Below are 14,213 nucleotides of genomic sequence, written 5' to 3'. Positions count from 1 at the left end.
TGAAGACAGGGATGGAATGAGGCCATTGCGATGGTTTGGTTTTGTGGCTAGTAAATAATAGATCCTCCTGACCAGGCTTTACCTTCTATGCCCTTAGAACATTCCTGTTGACAAGTGTGCGGTGTCTGTATGTATGGGCGTGTATGAGTGTGTGTGCGCATGTGTGCACATGTGTGTGCGTGTGTGTGTGTTTGTGCGCGTGCATGTGTGTGCATGTATAGATGTGGAGGCCTACCGTTCGTGTGTGCATGCTGTCTGACTCTGAAGCTTTTGAATTATGCTCCAGTCAGACGAAAAGCCTCTGGAAAGCTCGTTGTTGTTCGCCTGTCTAATTGGCATGCAGACCAGGAAAAGGGTGCAGCATTTTCAACGGCCGCTGTCGGCCTGGAAAACAATGGAGCCCGTGGCAGTTTTGACTCGCCACCCCCCCAAATATTCGGCCTCGAGTGAGAAAAATAAAAAGCCAGATCTAGCCCGCTTAAATTTCCTGTCAGTGGTTACAATACTGTAGGAACTTGCATGTCGACACCCAAGGAAAAGAGAAAGCCATGCAGAATAACTAAGTGCTTCCTTAGAAGTACATCCGCAACATTGTATTTTGCTTTTTAAAAAAAGAGACTCGTCATTGCCAGTACGTATTGCAGTGCCTGGGAAAGGTATGTGTCCTTGGTTCACTGGGTCAGAGTGTAGGTGTGACGTGCCAAGTTTTTGCAGAGCTTTGCTGCTGCTAACTTTTTTGGTGCATTCAGAAGAGCTGCAGTAAGCTGTGGGATGGCGGTGACCTCCGGTAGCAGCTTACCTGGAAGTGTGAGGCGCTAGGAGGATACAGCAGGCCAGTGATGCTGACACGGAGCACCTGGAGACGGGAACTGATGCCTAAGGGTTTATAGCCGTCCGTGAGTTTCCAAAAAAGTCCATGACGGAAAAAGATACGGATCGGAGGAAGAGAGGAGAGAAGAGAGGTAAATATGGAGGGAGAGGGAGGACAGAGAAAATGGTAGGAGAGAAAGAGAGTGAAAGAAAGATGAAACAAGAGAGCGAGAGAGAGAGAAGAGAAAGGAAGAGAAAAGGAGAGTCATAGAGGATGGAAAAAGAGAGGATGAGAGAGATGAATGGAGAGATTTGGGAGAGTAAGATAAAAAGAGAGAGAGCAGGATGAGAGAGGGAGCTGGATGAGAGAGAGGAAAAGAGATGAGTCTACCTTAGGCTATGTGTGGCTGTCTCAGCAGTTCCTATTATTTGCTGTGTCTTTGGGGAGGAGCAGATCGGGAAAGAGAGTAGGGTGGGGCGGATGCACAGTTTATTAGCGGAGCCTCTCGCTTGGCAATGATTCGCTTTCTCCTCTCCTCACGGGCTGCACTCCATTTCCTCTGCTCTCTGCCCCACATTCAGAAAGACAAGATAGGTTCTCCTGCTTGTTGAAGCCCATAGATACATACGGTGTATTTTTATTTATAGGTGTTATCGCAAATAGCTAATTCATGATTTTCCTCACAGTGTCCTAACCCTCATCTCCAGCCACTAGAACAAACACCACAGGCGTCAGACACACAAAAGCGTCATCAAACTTTCTAAAAATAAAGAGTTCCTTAGACTAGAAGTCTTACACATCACAGTCTGGGGGTAACTTTAAAGGAAACCGAAGTTCTGGAGGGCAATGACAAAGTGCCAAGACTTTTTAGAAGCGATGGAGAGAGCAGGCGATCGTGCTGTCTGGGGCGGTGTGCTTTGTGTTGCAAGAGAAGGAGGGCGCTCGTTCGGCTGTGACAGATGTGCTGTCTGAGAATGTGACAGCCGGACGGGCAAGGCAGCGCAGTGCCACTCCACGTCAGGGCAGTGCCGGGCCTGAGATGGCTGCTGTGTGACGGGATGACCTGCCGCGCAGGGTTCACCACCAGACCCAAAAAGAGCTGAACTGGACCGGCACCATGCAATACTGTGCAACAGTCAGTAGAGCCTGTCAAACTTGCCGGGTCTGGGTCTGTCTCTTTGTCTGCTAGTCCGTCACGGTGGATGAGCCGTGCTCGTGGAGTTAAGGCCGACACAGGCTGTGCAGGACTTTTACTAAACTTACACACATGCAGACACACACAAGCACACACACACACACGCAGACACACACGCAGACACACACACACACACACACACACACACACACACACACACACACTTCTTCAAATACTCACACTAATGCGCTGTACTTGTAGATGGACGTTCACACATAACGACACACATTATGTGTACATGTAATGTTGTGCACAAAAACATTCATACCGTGTTAGCATGAATAATTGATTTACCAACACACCCAAGAGTGATTAGTCATTCTGTACTTGTCTGTTTGCAAGACAAGGACTCCATTCCCTAGCCACCCTCCTGAAGTCCTCAAACTTTTAACAGCAGCAGACTGCGCTGCCTGCATACATATGAAAAAAAAAGACTGACGCGGAGTCAGGTTCGCACCGGATTGGTGGAATTCCGACGCAACCAAATCCCGACAGGTCTATTACGAGGGAAGCTCCGCTGGGTCACCCGTTTTTTTCCCAGCCAGCTGTTCTACAGCTCGTTAATTTAGGTTGTGGGGGGTTGTCGAGAGACTGACTATGTATACATGGCAACGCGTAGGATAATTTACGATATTCAATACATCAGCCGTAATTTGCCATTATACACGGCTTGCACTTGGAATCCAAGTTACAACCACTGATGTGTGTGTGTGTGTGTGTGGTAAATGGGAACCTTGTTGAACTTGGTCCCATTCCCAGGAGGGCACAAGTTCAACAATACACCCCCCCCAACAAGATAAGGCGTACTATGCTAGATCCCAGTACTCAGTAAAACAACCCCCCACCAATGGACCCCCCCTTGAGAGTCTGAAAAAAAGCAACGTCAAGAAACCTAGACCCACGCATCTATTTTATCTGACCACATAATAGAGCCTCTCCACATTTCAAAGGCCAGTTTAAAAAAGTATTTTACGATGGCTTTGGAAAGAAAAACACACAAGGTCGGATTTTGTGGTGATGGGATTATCTTTGGTGTCAGGAATGTTTGCCATTACGCTGGAGTGTGAAGAATAAAGCATATTGAGTAGCTATATTCACTCTATTTTTCTATTTCCCTTGCTCTTCTCTCCCCATAGGTCTGCATCTTCATTGGGGAAACGCTGCTGTTTCTGAACTGGGCCATCACGGCGGACATTTTAATGGTACGTATGGGAAGCCTATACTTATCTGCTGAGCCTCTGGAAACTTTGTGTGTGTGTGTGCATGTGCGTGTTTGTGTGTGTGTGTGTGTGTGTGTGTGTGTGTGTGTGTGCGTGCGTGCGTGCGTGCGTGCGTGCGTGCGTGCGTGCGTGCGTGCGTGCGTGCGTGCGTGCGTGTGCGCGTGTGCGCGTGTGTGTGCATGTGTGCGTGCGAGTAAGTGCGCAGAGCTTGTCTAGAACTGAATTCTAACACAACTAGCCATCCTCGCCAGTCTGCTCCTCGTTCCGTTTGCTCAGTGTTGCTTATTTGGGACCTGGAAAGGCTGGACTGTGAGAGCTCAGCTCTGCGCACGCTGAGGCTGAGGCTGAGGCACTGGGCGGGGTCTTGGGGGTTCAATTACGCCTTTGATTGAGCTTAATGCATACACCACTCATGGAAATTCAAATGGAGGAGCAATTTCTCACCGAAACTATGTTTTTGTGTCCAGACATAGAGAGCGGTTGTAAACGAGAGAGAGGGAGAGAGAGAGAGAGAGAGAGAGAGAGAGAGAGAGAGAGAGAGAGAGAGAGAGAGAGAGAGAGAGAGAGAGAGAGAGAGAAGGAGAGGCAGAGAAACACAGAAACACAGACGTAGCAGAAACACAAACAATGAAAGAGCAAGAAAGAGTGAGAGTTTGTGCGTGTATGTATGTGGTGAGACTGAGACAGCAAGACCAGCAATGACCACAATGAGTAAGACTGGCAGACAGAGAGAGAGAGAGAGAGAGAGAGAGAGAGAGAGAGAGAGAGAGAGAGAGAGAGAGAGAGAGAATGCAAGTGAGTGAGAGTAAGAGAGAGAGAGTGTTGGCCCCAAATGTTGGGACAGAAAAAAGAAGTGAGTTTGCATTTAGTTTGGAGTCGCATTAGTCGTAAGTGGAATTAGTTGGCGCTACATTGAACAGGGGGGGTTTGCTGTGAAATGGAAAGGCCATCCAGTCCGTCAGCCTCCCGCTGGGCACTGTGCTCTCTGTGTGGCGGTGACGAGAGGAGACAGCCAGGGAGGCACCAGCACTTATTGCCGGGGTGAACAGCCACTCCGCTCACCTCACCGCCGCTCTCTCTTAAGCTGAAGAGACTGGCGGACGGCGATGGCACTGAGGTGAACATGACTCTGCATTAAATTAAAGTCTCAAAATGTTGCAGTCGTGTTATGACAGGTTGATTGGACTTTGTCACTATCTTTCTTTATTCAAAGTATTAAAGTGTCAGTTTGTTTGCATGTCTTTGCTCTGCTCTGTGTGTCTCTCTGACTCTCTCTCTCTCTCTCTCTCTCTCTCTCTCTCTCTCTCTCTCTCTCTCTCTCTCTCTCTCTCTCTCTCACTCTATTTTGTGTTCTGTTGTACTCATTGTCCCTCTACCTTTATTTATTTTTTCCCCATGAAGTGTCTTGACTCCGCTCTGCCATTCTCTCCGTTTACAGTTTGTCGTCATCCCGACGCGAAGAGCCACTGCAGTAGCCCTCCAGGGCTTTACGTCACATCTACTGGGCGACGCGGGAAGTCCGTCCCTCATTGGCCTGGTAAGATACAACAGCAAGCTATTAATAACTCCAGCCCTCTTGTACTGTGCAGCCCCTAAAGCCCCAGGCTGATCGCTGGCTTCCACTTCCCCCTTTGCCCTGCGGTTTCCTCATCAGATCACTGTATATATCATTTATAAATGACTTCTTGAATGCGGTGGGTTAATCAGACTCGCTGCCAAGGGTGAACAAAGGGGTCAGTTGTCTCGGCCCCAGGGAAAGAGGGGGCCCAGAATTGGGACCTCATTACATTGTATGTATTGACAGGGGGCCCTTGCAGAGGATTTTTGTCCTGGGCCCGGTCAAAGTTGTCAGTGGCCCTGTTGATCATCGACAACAAAGCAACCACATCTTCCAATGGCAGTTATGGGTTTTTTCCCCCCCTGAACAGAAGAGACTGTTTCCTTTTGCTCTCTCTTGGCCCCTTGCGAGCTAGCTGTCTTTTGCGGAAAATTAAGTGTCTAGCTGCATAAAGCCCTCAACAATTTGTCTCTGGTGTCTGACACAAGATGTTTTGTGCCGGGTCGCACAGCGGCGTGGTTCCGCAATTAACCCCTCGTGAACCTCCACATCCTTCCCTGGCTCCAGTAGTCCTGAGACCTTGTCTAATTGAATCACAGGGCCCCCATGTATATTTTTAATGTGCGCGCGGCTCTAAAGATGATTAAAAGTCTGTCCGGGGTCAGCTGCCATACCCATCCCATCCCATCCCCATTTACCGTAGATTGTGTTATGTTGGTTTTTTTCCTCCCTTTCCTTTCTTTTCCTCTCTTACGCGGAGGTCGAGACGGAGAGTTTGAAGCACAAATTGTGCAGACAGCTCGAGCGTTTGCGTGGCCAGACGGCATAATTCATCTGACCACCACACCGCTGTGTCTCATTAGTGCCTCGGCAGCCGGGCAAATGAGCGGTGGTTTTGGGTCGACTCGACTTGACTGTATATCTTTTTTTTTCCCCTTCAAACGCATTCCCCACGTCCTGTCTCATCCGGAATATATTCCACAAACGCACACAGTGACGTTACGGATTGTGCTTGTCACTTACCGCTAAACTAAAGTTGTTTTTTAGCTGAAAGTAGTGGGAAAATCACAGCAAGACAATGCAAAGAATGCGTAAGGATAACAGGAATAATTGGACAACAGTGCTTGTATGTATCCCTCCCATCCTCCTACGCCGTATTTCCGCAAAAATACCTCGATGGGGTATTGTGCGAAAACTTTGTGCAGGATATGCCATTTTTATTACGAGAACTCTGAAGGCCACGTATGTGTGTAAGGGTTCCCACAAGTCCTTTTAACACCTGTTATCAGATGTGGGCAGCTTTTCCTTTAGTCCTCCCATACCTTGTCATTTTGACACAAACGCACAATGTACAAACAATATTCCTAATGTACGTACATGTCTGGCTACTGTAGAGCATTCCACCCATTCCGAGAAGGAACACTGCAACCTTTTGTTTCCGGACTGAGTCACGTCTCCTCAGACCTCTTTCAGTCTTTTCTTTTTCTCGCTCCTGTGCCACTTAAGAGCATGCAACCTTGGGTCAAACTCCCACCGGAGCTATTGTTGCAAATGCAGTCTCTCTCTCTCTTCTCTATTCTCTCTCTCTCTCTCTCTCTCTCTCTCTCTCTCTCTCTCTCTCGCTTGCGTTCTCTCTTTGTCTTACTCACGCACAACTGCACACACACAGATGACCTTGCATCATAGGGTACAGTGCGGTAGCTGCGTACAGAGGTTGTAGGGCCCGGGTGGTGCTGAATGAAGCCAGCCACCTTCTTATCATATACTGTAGCAGGAGTGACAGACTAAAATAGCAATGCAGTTAGTATGAATGGTGGAGGGAGTGAGTGAGGGAGTGAGTGAGTGAGTGAGTGAGTGAGTGAGTGAGTGAGTGAGTGAGTGAGTGAGTGAGTGAGTGAGTGAGTGAGTGAGTGAGTGAGTGAGTGAGTGAGTGAGTGAGTGAGTGAGTGAGTGAGTGAGTGAGGGAGTGAGTGAGTGAGTGATCAAGCAAGCAAGCAAGCAAGGAAACATAGTAACGGGTGTCTACTTCAGGGCTAACAGTAGCAAGTCATAGTTAAGAGTTGACTGACAAGCCATCAGTAGCATTCTGTCAGCAGTGACGCATGGTACTCAGCTCTAGTAGCCTCTCCGTCACAAACAACATTAGCAGAGTTGTTCTGTTTCATTCCCAGCACTGGAGGCACAGGGGAGGCTTACACTGGCAACTGGATGGCAATACAGAGAAACAGAGAAGCAGAGAGAGAGAGAGAAAAATACAGAGAAAGAGAAAGAGAGTTGAAAAACAGAGACCCGCCACAGGCTTTGCTGGGTGTGCTGACAGAAGGAGCCGGCAAGACTGCCATTCCCAATTAGCAATTAGCGGAGAAGGAGGAAATGGCAAACATGATGGGGGGAAACAGAAAGGTAGAGAGAGACAGAGAGAGAGAGAGAGAGAGAGAGAGACAGAAAGAGAGAGCGAGAGAGAGAATTCCTACAGGGGGAAAGAAGGAGAAGACTGCTCAGCAACACATACTGTAAGAGGGACACACACGGACCCCCATTTGGAGGTGAGCGTGATATAATGTTGTGTTTTTTGGCAACTTCCAGTCCTGATCATCCTCCTCCTCCGGCCAGCTTGTTTTGCCACAGGATTATGTAACGCTGCATCGCTGGCCCCATGCAAGACTTTCCTGTGATTACCTAAGCAAGCCAAGCAAGGGGCCTCCTTCACACCGTGCCAACAGCTAGCCTACCCTGCGCATCTCAGAGAAATACACAGACACACACACACACACAAACACACGCACGCACGCACGCACAAACACACACACACAGAGTACACATACACAAACAGGTACAGTAAACACACACATACAGTACATGCACACACATACTGTACACATACACATACTGTACACGCACACACACACACACACACACACACACACACACACACACACACACATACACACACACACACACACACACACACACACACACACACACACACATACACACACACACACACACACACACACACACACACACACACGGTATACACAAACTAGGAGACACAGGATTGCATTCTGTCTTTTGAGCAAATAGAAATCCACACGCACATGCACACCCTCACTCACATGCACATGCGCACACACATACACACACAAGAAGACACAGGAATCCATTCTGTATTTTTCAGCAAATAGATATTCATGGCAAGTCTACAGTACATCCGTGATGGTTACATTTTCCAGGTAGTCTCGCATACCACCAATTTCACACATTCCATCTCAGAGAAGACGACGAAGAAGAAGGCTCAACATGTCAGAGGAGTACATACATTCATAGCTCAACACGTCAGACGAGTACATTCACAGCTCTTTGTTAATAATGATGGAAGTGTCTGGGGCGAGGAGGTTATATGTATTTTAGTCGATGCACGCACGCAACTGTGTCGGTCGGTCTGTCCGCCTGTTGGTAGGAAACCAGTTTGCGTGTGACGCACTGTAGGTCGGATGACCTTGTTTTGTTCTTGAAGAACATCTTCCCCCGTCTTTGACAAGGCTCTGCAGGGCAGGCTGGCTGGGTGTATCGCTACGCGGCGGGGACACTGCGCCCATGTGGGTGGGACTGCAGAGCCCTTTGGCCCCTGATGGGAGACACGGCTGTGAGCTACTGATAAAGGCCACCCACCACCCCACACACACACACACACACACACACACACACACACACACACACACACACACACACACACACACACACACACACACACACACACACACACACACACACACACAATAACACAATGAATACAGGCACATGAATACACACACAGGCAAAAATACACTAATACATTCACTACAACACACACGCGCGCGCGCACGTACGCAGGCATGCACGCAGTCACACACAGACTCTCTCACACAGGCACACACACATGCACACACACACACACAGGCACACACACACAGGCACACACAGGCACACACACACACACACACACACACACACACACACACACACACACACACACACACACACACACACACACACAGACACACACACACACAATAACACAATGAATACAGGCACATGAATACACACACAGGCAAAAATACACTAATACATTCACTACAACACACACACGCGCGCACGTACGCAGGCATGCACGCAGTCACACACAGACTCTCTCACACATACACACACATACACACACACACACACACACACACACACACACACACACACACACACACACACACACACACACACACACACACACACACACACACACACACCACCCCCCGGTGTCAAGACACACAGGATTTGATAGCTCCTGCTCTCTAGTGGGTCAGAGCTCTCACTCCTCAGTTTGGTCCTCAGGCAGTCGGGTCCTTCTATTCCTTCCGGAAGAAGCGAGCGAGGGAGCGAGCTGAACTGAAGTGCGTCACTGCTGATGCTGCTGTGTCACGCCGCAGGCTTTAGCGAGTTGGTGCCATGATGGCAGTGACGTTTCCCCACGCAGTCGAGAAAAAAGACCCCGTACCTGCACACTCGACACCAGCGCACATATATGCCAATGCATGGGTGATGCACGCACGGGCCCACACACGCACACACACACACAAACACACACACACGACACAAGATACACACACACACACACACACACACACACACACACACACACACACACACACACATTCTTCCTCGGCCTAAACACTCTGCTGCGGATCTCCCACAGGAAAACCACACCAGCTGCTCAGCACATAACAGCCATAGGACAGATCCGCTCAGTGGAGGGAGGCACCCCCTCCCGCCACACACTCCCCCACCCAGTCAACCCGTCAGTCAGTCACTCCTCAACCCACTCTACCCCCTCACCCACTCAGTCACTCGTCCACAGACGGGTATAAAGTAGAAGTAGGCTACTCTAACTGATGTCATTACAACACGACTACATGATCTTACATAGTTTATACACCAGTTAGTCCATTGTACCCAACGAGGTCGATACACAGTAAGAGCGTAAAGTAGCACTGTACTACTTCATACACCTTTGGCCGTCCGCCCCACTCTCTCAGTCAGTCACTCACCCACTCTAAGCCACCCTTGTGAGGGAGAACACCAGACCTCAGGCAATGACATATATGGACTCAGACGTCAGGTGGTACAGCCAGAGACGTTCCATTATGAACTTAAATTAGAATTAAAGAATCTTTGGTACAGCCACAGCTAATGCCCATAAATTAATTAGTAAGTGGTAATTAATGTACTGTGATGAATATGCTTCTTAGATAAAAGAAAAAATAATTGAATCCATACAATAGTGCCATTAGCTGTGGTAGAACCACTGTGACGTGTGCTCCTACTAAAACGTCATTCACCCACATAACAGCCACAGGCTAAATCCGGTCAGTGAAGGGTGGGAGGCACCCAGTCCACTCTAAGACATTCTGTCAGGCTTCACACCTCGAGCACAGAACAGCCGCAGAATTTGCACAGTGCACTCCCCCCCCAAAATCCCCTCAGTCAGTCACCCACCCCATTCACCTATGCACCCACCCACTCACAACCATGAGCCCATGAGTCTAAATACCAGACTTCAAATACTGATGTATACTTTTATAACAGCCACGTGACAGGACTGGTTGCACTCTGTGTAGGGAGGCACACACTCACTCACACACTCACTCACTCACTCACTCACTCACTCACTCTTTCATTCACTCACTCACTCGCTGACTTTACCGAGCACTCACTCACTCAATCACTTGCTCACTCACTCACTACAAGTCATCCATAGACCTTTACTATCAGTCTCCCACTGGAAAAGACCCACATCACAGATTATTGACCTTTGGCCGCGCCAAAAACCTAGCAGCTACGTATACTGTAGCAGCAGTATGGTAGCATTACGCTGCCATTCATTTTGCCTACTTTTCTACAGGTAGCTAAAATAACAACTCCTCACTCCGGTGGTGGGCCGCTTAGCTGAGTTCTTGACATATGAAGTCACAAGCTCCACAACTCTCACGCCTCATCCTGTTAATAGCTGCCTTTGCTCAATTACTGCAAGACTCAACAGCAGGAACGCTGACAGGGGGGAACAAATGGGTGAGTTGTCCCGGCCCCAGGGATAGGTGAGAGGGTGCCTAAAATAGGAACCTCATTGCATTGTGTGTATTGAGAGGAAGGGGGCCCTTTCATATGATTTTGTCCCAGGCCCGGTCAAAGCTGTCAGCGGCCTCCCTTGCATGCGAGTGTTGCTCCACAAGCTATAAAGTAAAGCGAATGAGACAAGGGGTGGCCAGGACGTGTAGTGTGCTTTCGAAAATTTCAGTTCCACTTATTTAACCAAGGAAATGAGCGATTGTCGGACATGGAATTATGTTCATTTGCAGTAATACGTTTTTCTACCCCAGGCAGGGAATACCAGTGCCTATGCACAGTGCCACTGACAGCTTTTACTGGGCTCAGGAAAAAGTAATCCGAAAGCCCCCCAACTTAGTGCATACATTGTAATGGGGACCCAGTCCTAGGCCCTGGGCCCGGGACAACTGACCCCTTAGCCCACCTTTGTTGGCTTCCCTGCCTATATGTATAGTGCCAAAACAGCAGGTAGTGCATAGTCTTTAAAAAAAAGCCTCGTCATCCAAAGGCTATTAACGCAAGAAACGCCTGCCGCACACTAATGTCTCATTACGCTCCCCGTCTTGTGTCAACATAGTTTGTGGACTCGCCATCAAGATTAATTCAGCTGAAGGCGCAGTGTGGGTGGCAATTTAATCACTTTCAAATTTTTCATAGTAATAGTGTTGATTTTCTTTCGGGGTCATATCTGATCCGTGCAAGAAGTTAACTCTGTTTATTCTTCATTATGACTTTATTCTTTAGTCGGTTTTCTCTGGCAGTGCAGCTGAGCAATGTACGTGCATGAACAATCGCACACGCCCACACTGGCGATCACACCCACACTCATTTATTCTCTCTCTTTCTTATGCACAAATGGGCACGCAGGCACACACACACACACACACACACACACACACACACACACACACACACACATACATACACACACACGAAGTGGCCCGTGCCAGTTTTTGCCGTTCCCTTCTGAAAACCTTACACACAGGCATTCACAGCCACACACAGCAAAGTGCGCACACAGTATGGTTTGCCCACACAGAGTCAGCAGCATTTGCATGAACCCTGTGGCTAAGGCTTTAACAACACCGGGGCCTGAAGCATAATCTATGTGGCCGCTATTAGGCCTGATTTACAGCATTTAATGCGCACGCCAGAAGATTGGCCGCATTTAAGCCAATCAATCAGTCGACTTCCTGACTGGCATTTTAAACTGACAGGGATCTCCAGGTGAATCAGCAGAATTAAAGTAAGGGCCACTGTGAGGGCCACTGTTAGCTTTTGACAAAGTCATCTGAAAAGCACACCCACTTAATGCATACAATGTGATGAGGACCCAATTCTGGGGCCCCACATCTCCCTGGGTACGGGACAACTGACCCCTTTGTCCCCACTTTTGTCTGCGAGTAGACCAGGGGCACTTCTAAGAGTTCAGCAATGGCACCCAAATAGGCAGGCACAGGCCAGCCAACTGGGGAGGACTAAGGGGTCTGTTATCCCGGGCACAGGTACAGTATAAGGACGACCCAGAATTGGGGTCCTTTGGGTCCTTTTCCTATTTTCCCCTTTTTCTTCCCCTATTTTCCCCTTTCCGATTTTATCTCGGGCCCAGCCAAAGGTCTCAGCGGCCCTGGTGGCACACTATGCAGGCAGCTTCACGGTTCCAAGAGCCCATGTGGATGTGGGGATTTTTTGTATTATTTGCCGATGTCAGCATTATACAACTTTGCTTAGTCGTTATTTGATTTTTTTTTTACTCCTACGATGGATGTAGGAGGGAGATTTAAGGTTAAAGGATTTCTATTTTCTTTAATGAGATGTGGTTGCCTGGAGCTCAGGTCCCTCTTTTAATGAGTTGGCTGAAAGGGATTTTGTGTCTCGTTTGACCTTATTTTACTGTATTCTTCATACTGTTAATGGCGTTTGCATAATCCTTTCCTTAGCTAAATACCATACCATGAATATTTTGCATCCAACCGTAGCAAAAACCTAACTGTGAGTTTTCAAAGCATTGTTCATGCTCGCCCCCTCACATTCTGTCCTGCTTTAAATCAATATCTTAATTTTGTTTGTGGAACCTCTCATTGATTTATGGGTGACCTACATGCCATTGACAGACAGTATCCATCCGGTAGCTTTCCTCGCTTCACAAAGCTTGAAGTGGGGACAACAATCAGTTAATTGCATCAGTGTGGCAGACATGATATTCACATCCAGCCCACGCTCTGCTGAATGACTAAGTCACAAGCAAAGACGAGATTTAAAAAAGTGCCTGACACGGCAGTAGGTAAACAGTAGGGGCTCTGTACACAGCACATCAGCAAAGATGTGTGAAGGGGACTCGGGCCTGTCACAACCAGGTAAGCAAACTAGGCAATTCCCTAGGGCCCCAGCTGAATGCCCCCCCTGGTCCTAAGTCCAACTTGGGTTGTGTACTTCAATATGAATGTACTCAAATGACAGAAATGACAACTTTTGAGAGTGTGGCAGCACATTTCTAAATTCAATGACCCGAAAATTGAAATGATACTGCTATTGAAATCCCACTTGAGTGGGCCCCTACTCAATAGTTAGGGCCCACAAATACCTTGAACCGGCCCTGAGGAGGCTGAGAACAAGACAACACAGCAAGGTGTTGGACACTTCCTGATACCTCTGTGTGTTACAGTAACTGTCAGTTAGTGTTCTTTTATCTATCCGTGTCCACTTTATGAAAACAGTCGCTGTCGCACACTCAGAACTTCATATTTCGGCAACTGTTTTCATAAATTAACTTATTTGACGGCCATGCCGCACACGGAATGCGTTTACTAGACCTAAGAAAACGACTTGTGCTCACTGTCAGCATTGTTGTTTTTCTGTACCTCCACAGATATCGGACGCCCTCCAGGAGAGCTACAAGTCCTCCATGCTGTGGCACTTCCTGAGCCTGGGCTACGCGCTCATGCTGTGCCCCTTCGTCATCGTGCTGGGCGGGATGTTCTTCCTGGCCACGGCCCTCTTCTTCCTGGACGACAGGGAAAAGGCTGACAAACAGTAAGTAAACAAATGGGAAATGCTAAATGAACTGGACTTATATAGCGCTTTTCCATTCCTTTGAGCGCTCAAAACATTTTACAATGTATGCCTCACATTCACCCATTCACACTCACATACTGGTGGCAGTGGCTGCCACGTGGGGTATCACCCTGCCACCAGGTGCAGTTTGGGGTTGCGAATCTTGCTCAAGGACTCATCAATGGGGCATCTGTGAATCTGTGACACCAAAAAACATACACCTCCACCTCAATGCTATGG

At 48.3% G+C, this 14,213-nt stretch overlaps 1 protein-coding gene across 1 annotated transcript in view; it reads left to right on the top strand.

Annotated features, from left to right (window-relative positions):
- The window catches only part of spns2 (SPNS lysolipid transporter 2, sphingosine-1-phosphate), a 119,507-nt gene that overhangs the window by 93,860 nt on the left and 11,434 nt on the right, over positions 1-14,213 (top strand). The window contains exons 9-11 of the mRNA XM_063203527.1: positions 3,143-3,208; positions 4,665-4,763; positions 13,789-13,952. Coding sequence (XP_063059597.1) covers positions 3,143-3,208; positions 4,665-4,763; positions 13,789-13,952 — 329 coding nt within the window. The remainder of the gene's footprint in view (positions 1-3,142; positions 3,209-4,664; positions 4,764-13,788; positions 13,953-14,213) is intronic.

Source organism: Engraulis encrasicolus, chromosome 7 (assembly GCF_034702125.1).
Source record: "Engraulis encrasicolus isolate BLACKSEA-1 chromosome 7, IST_EnEncr_1.0, whole genome shotgun sequence".
NCBI classification, from domain to species: domain Eukaryota; kingdom Metazoa; phylum Chordata; class Actinopteri; order Clupeiformes; family Engraulidae; genus Engraulis; species Engraulis encrasicolus.
Note: the sequence above shows the minus strand (reverse complement) of the source record. Positions and strands in the feature narration are given on the sequence as shown.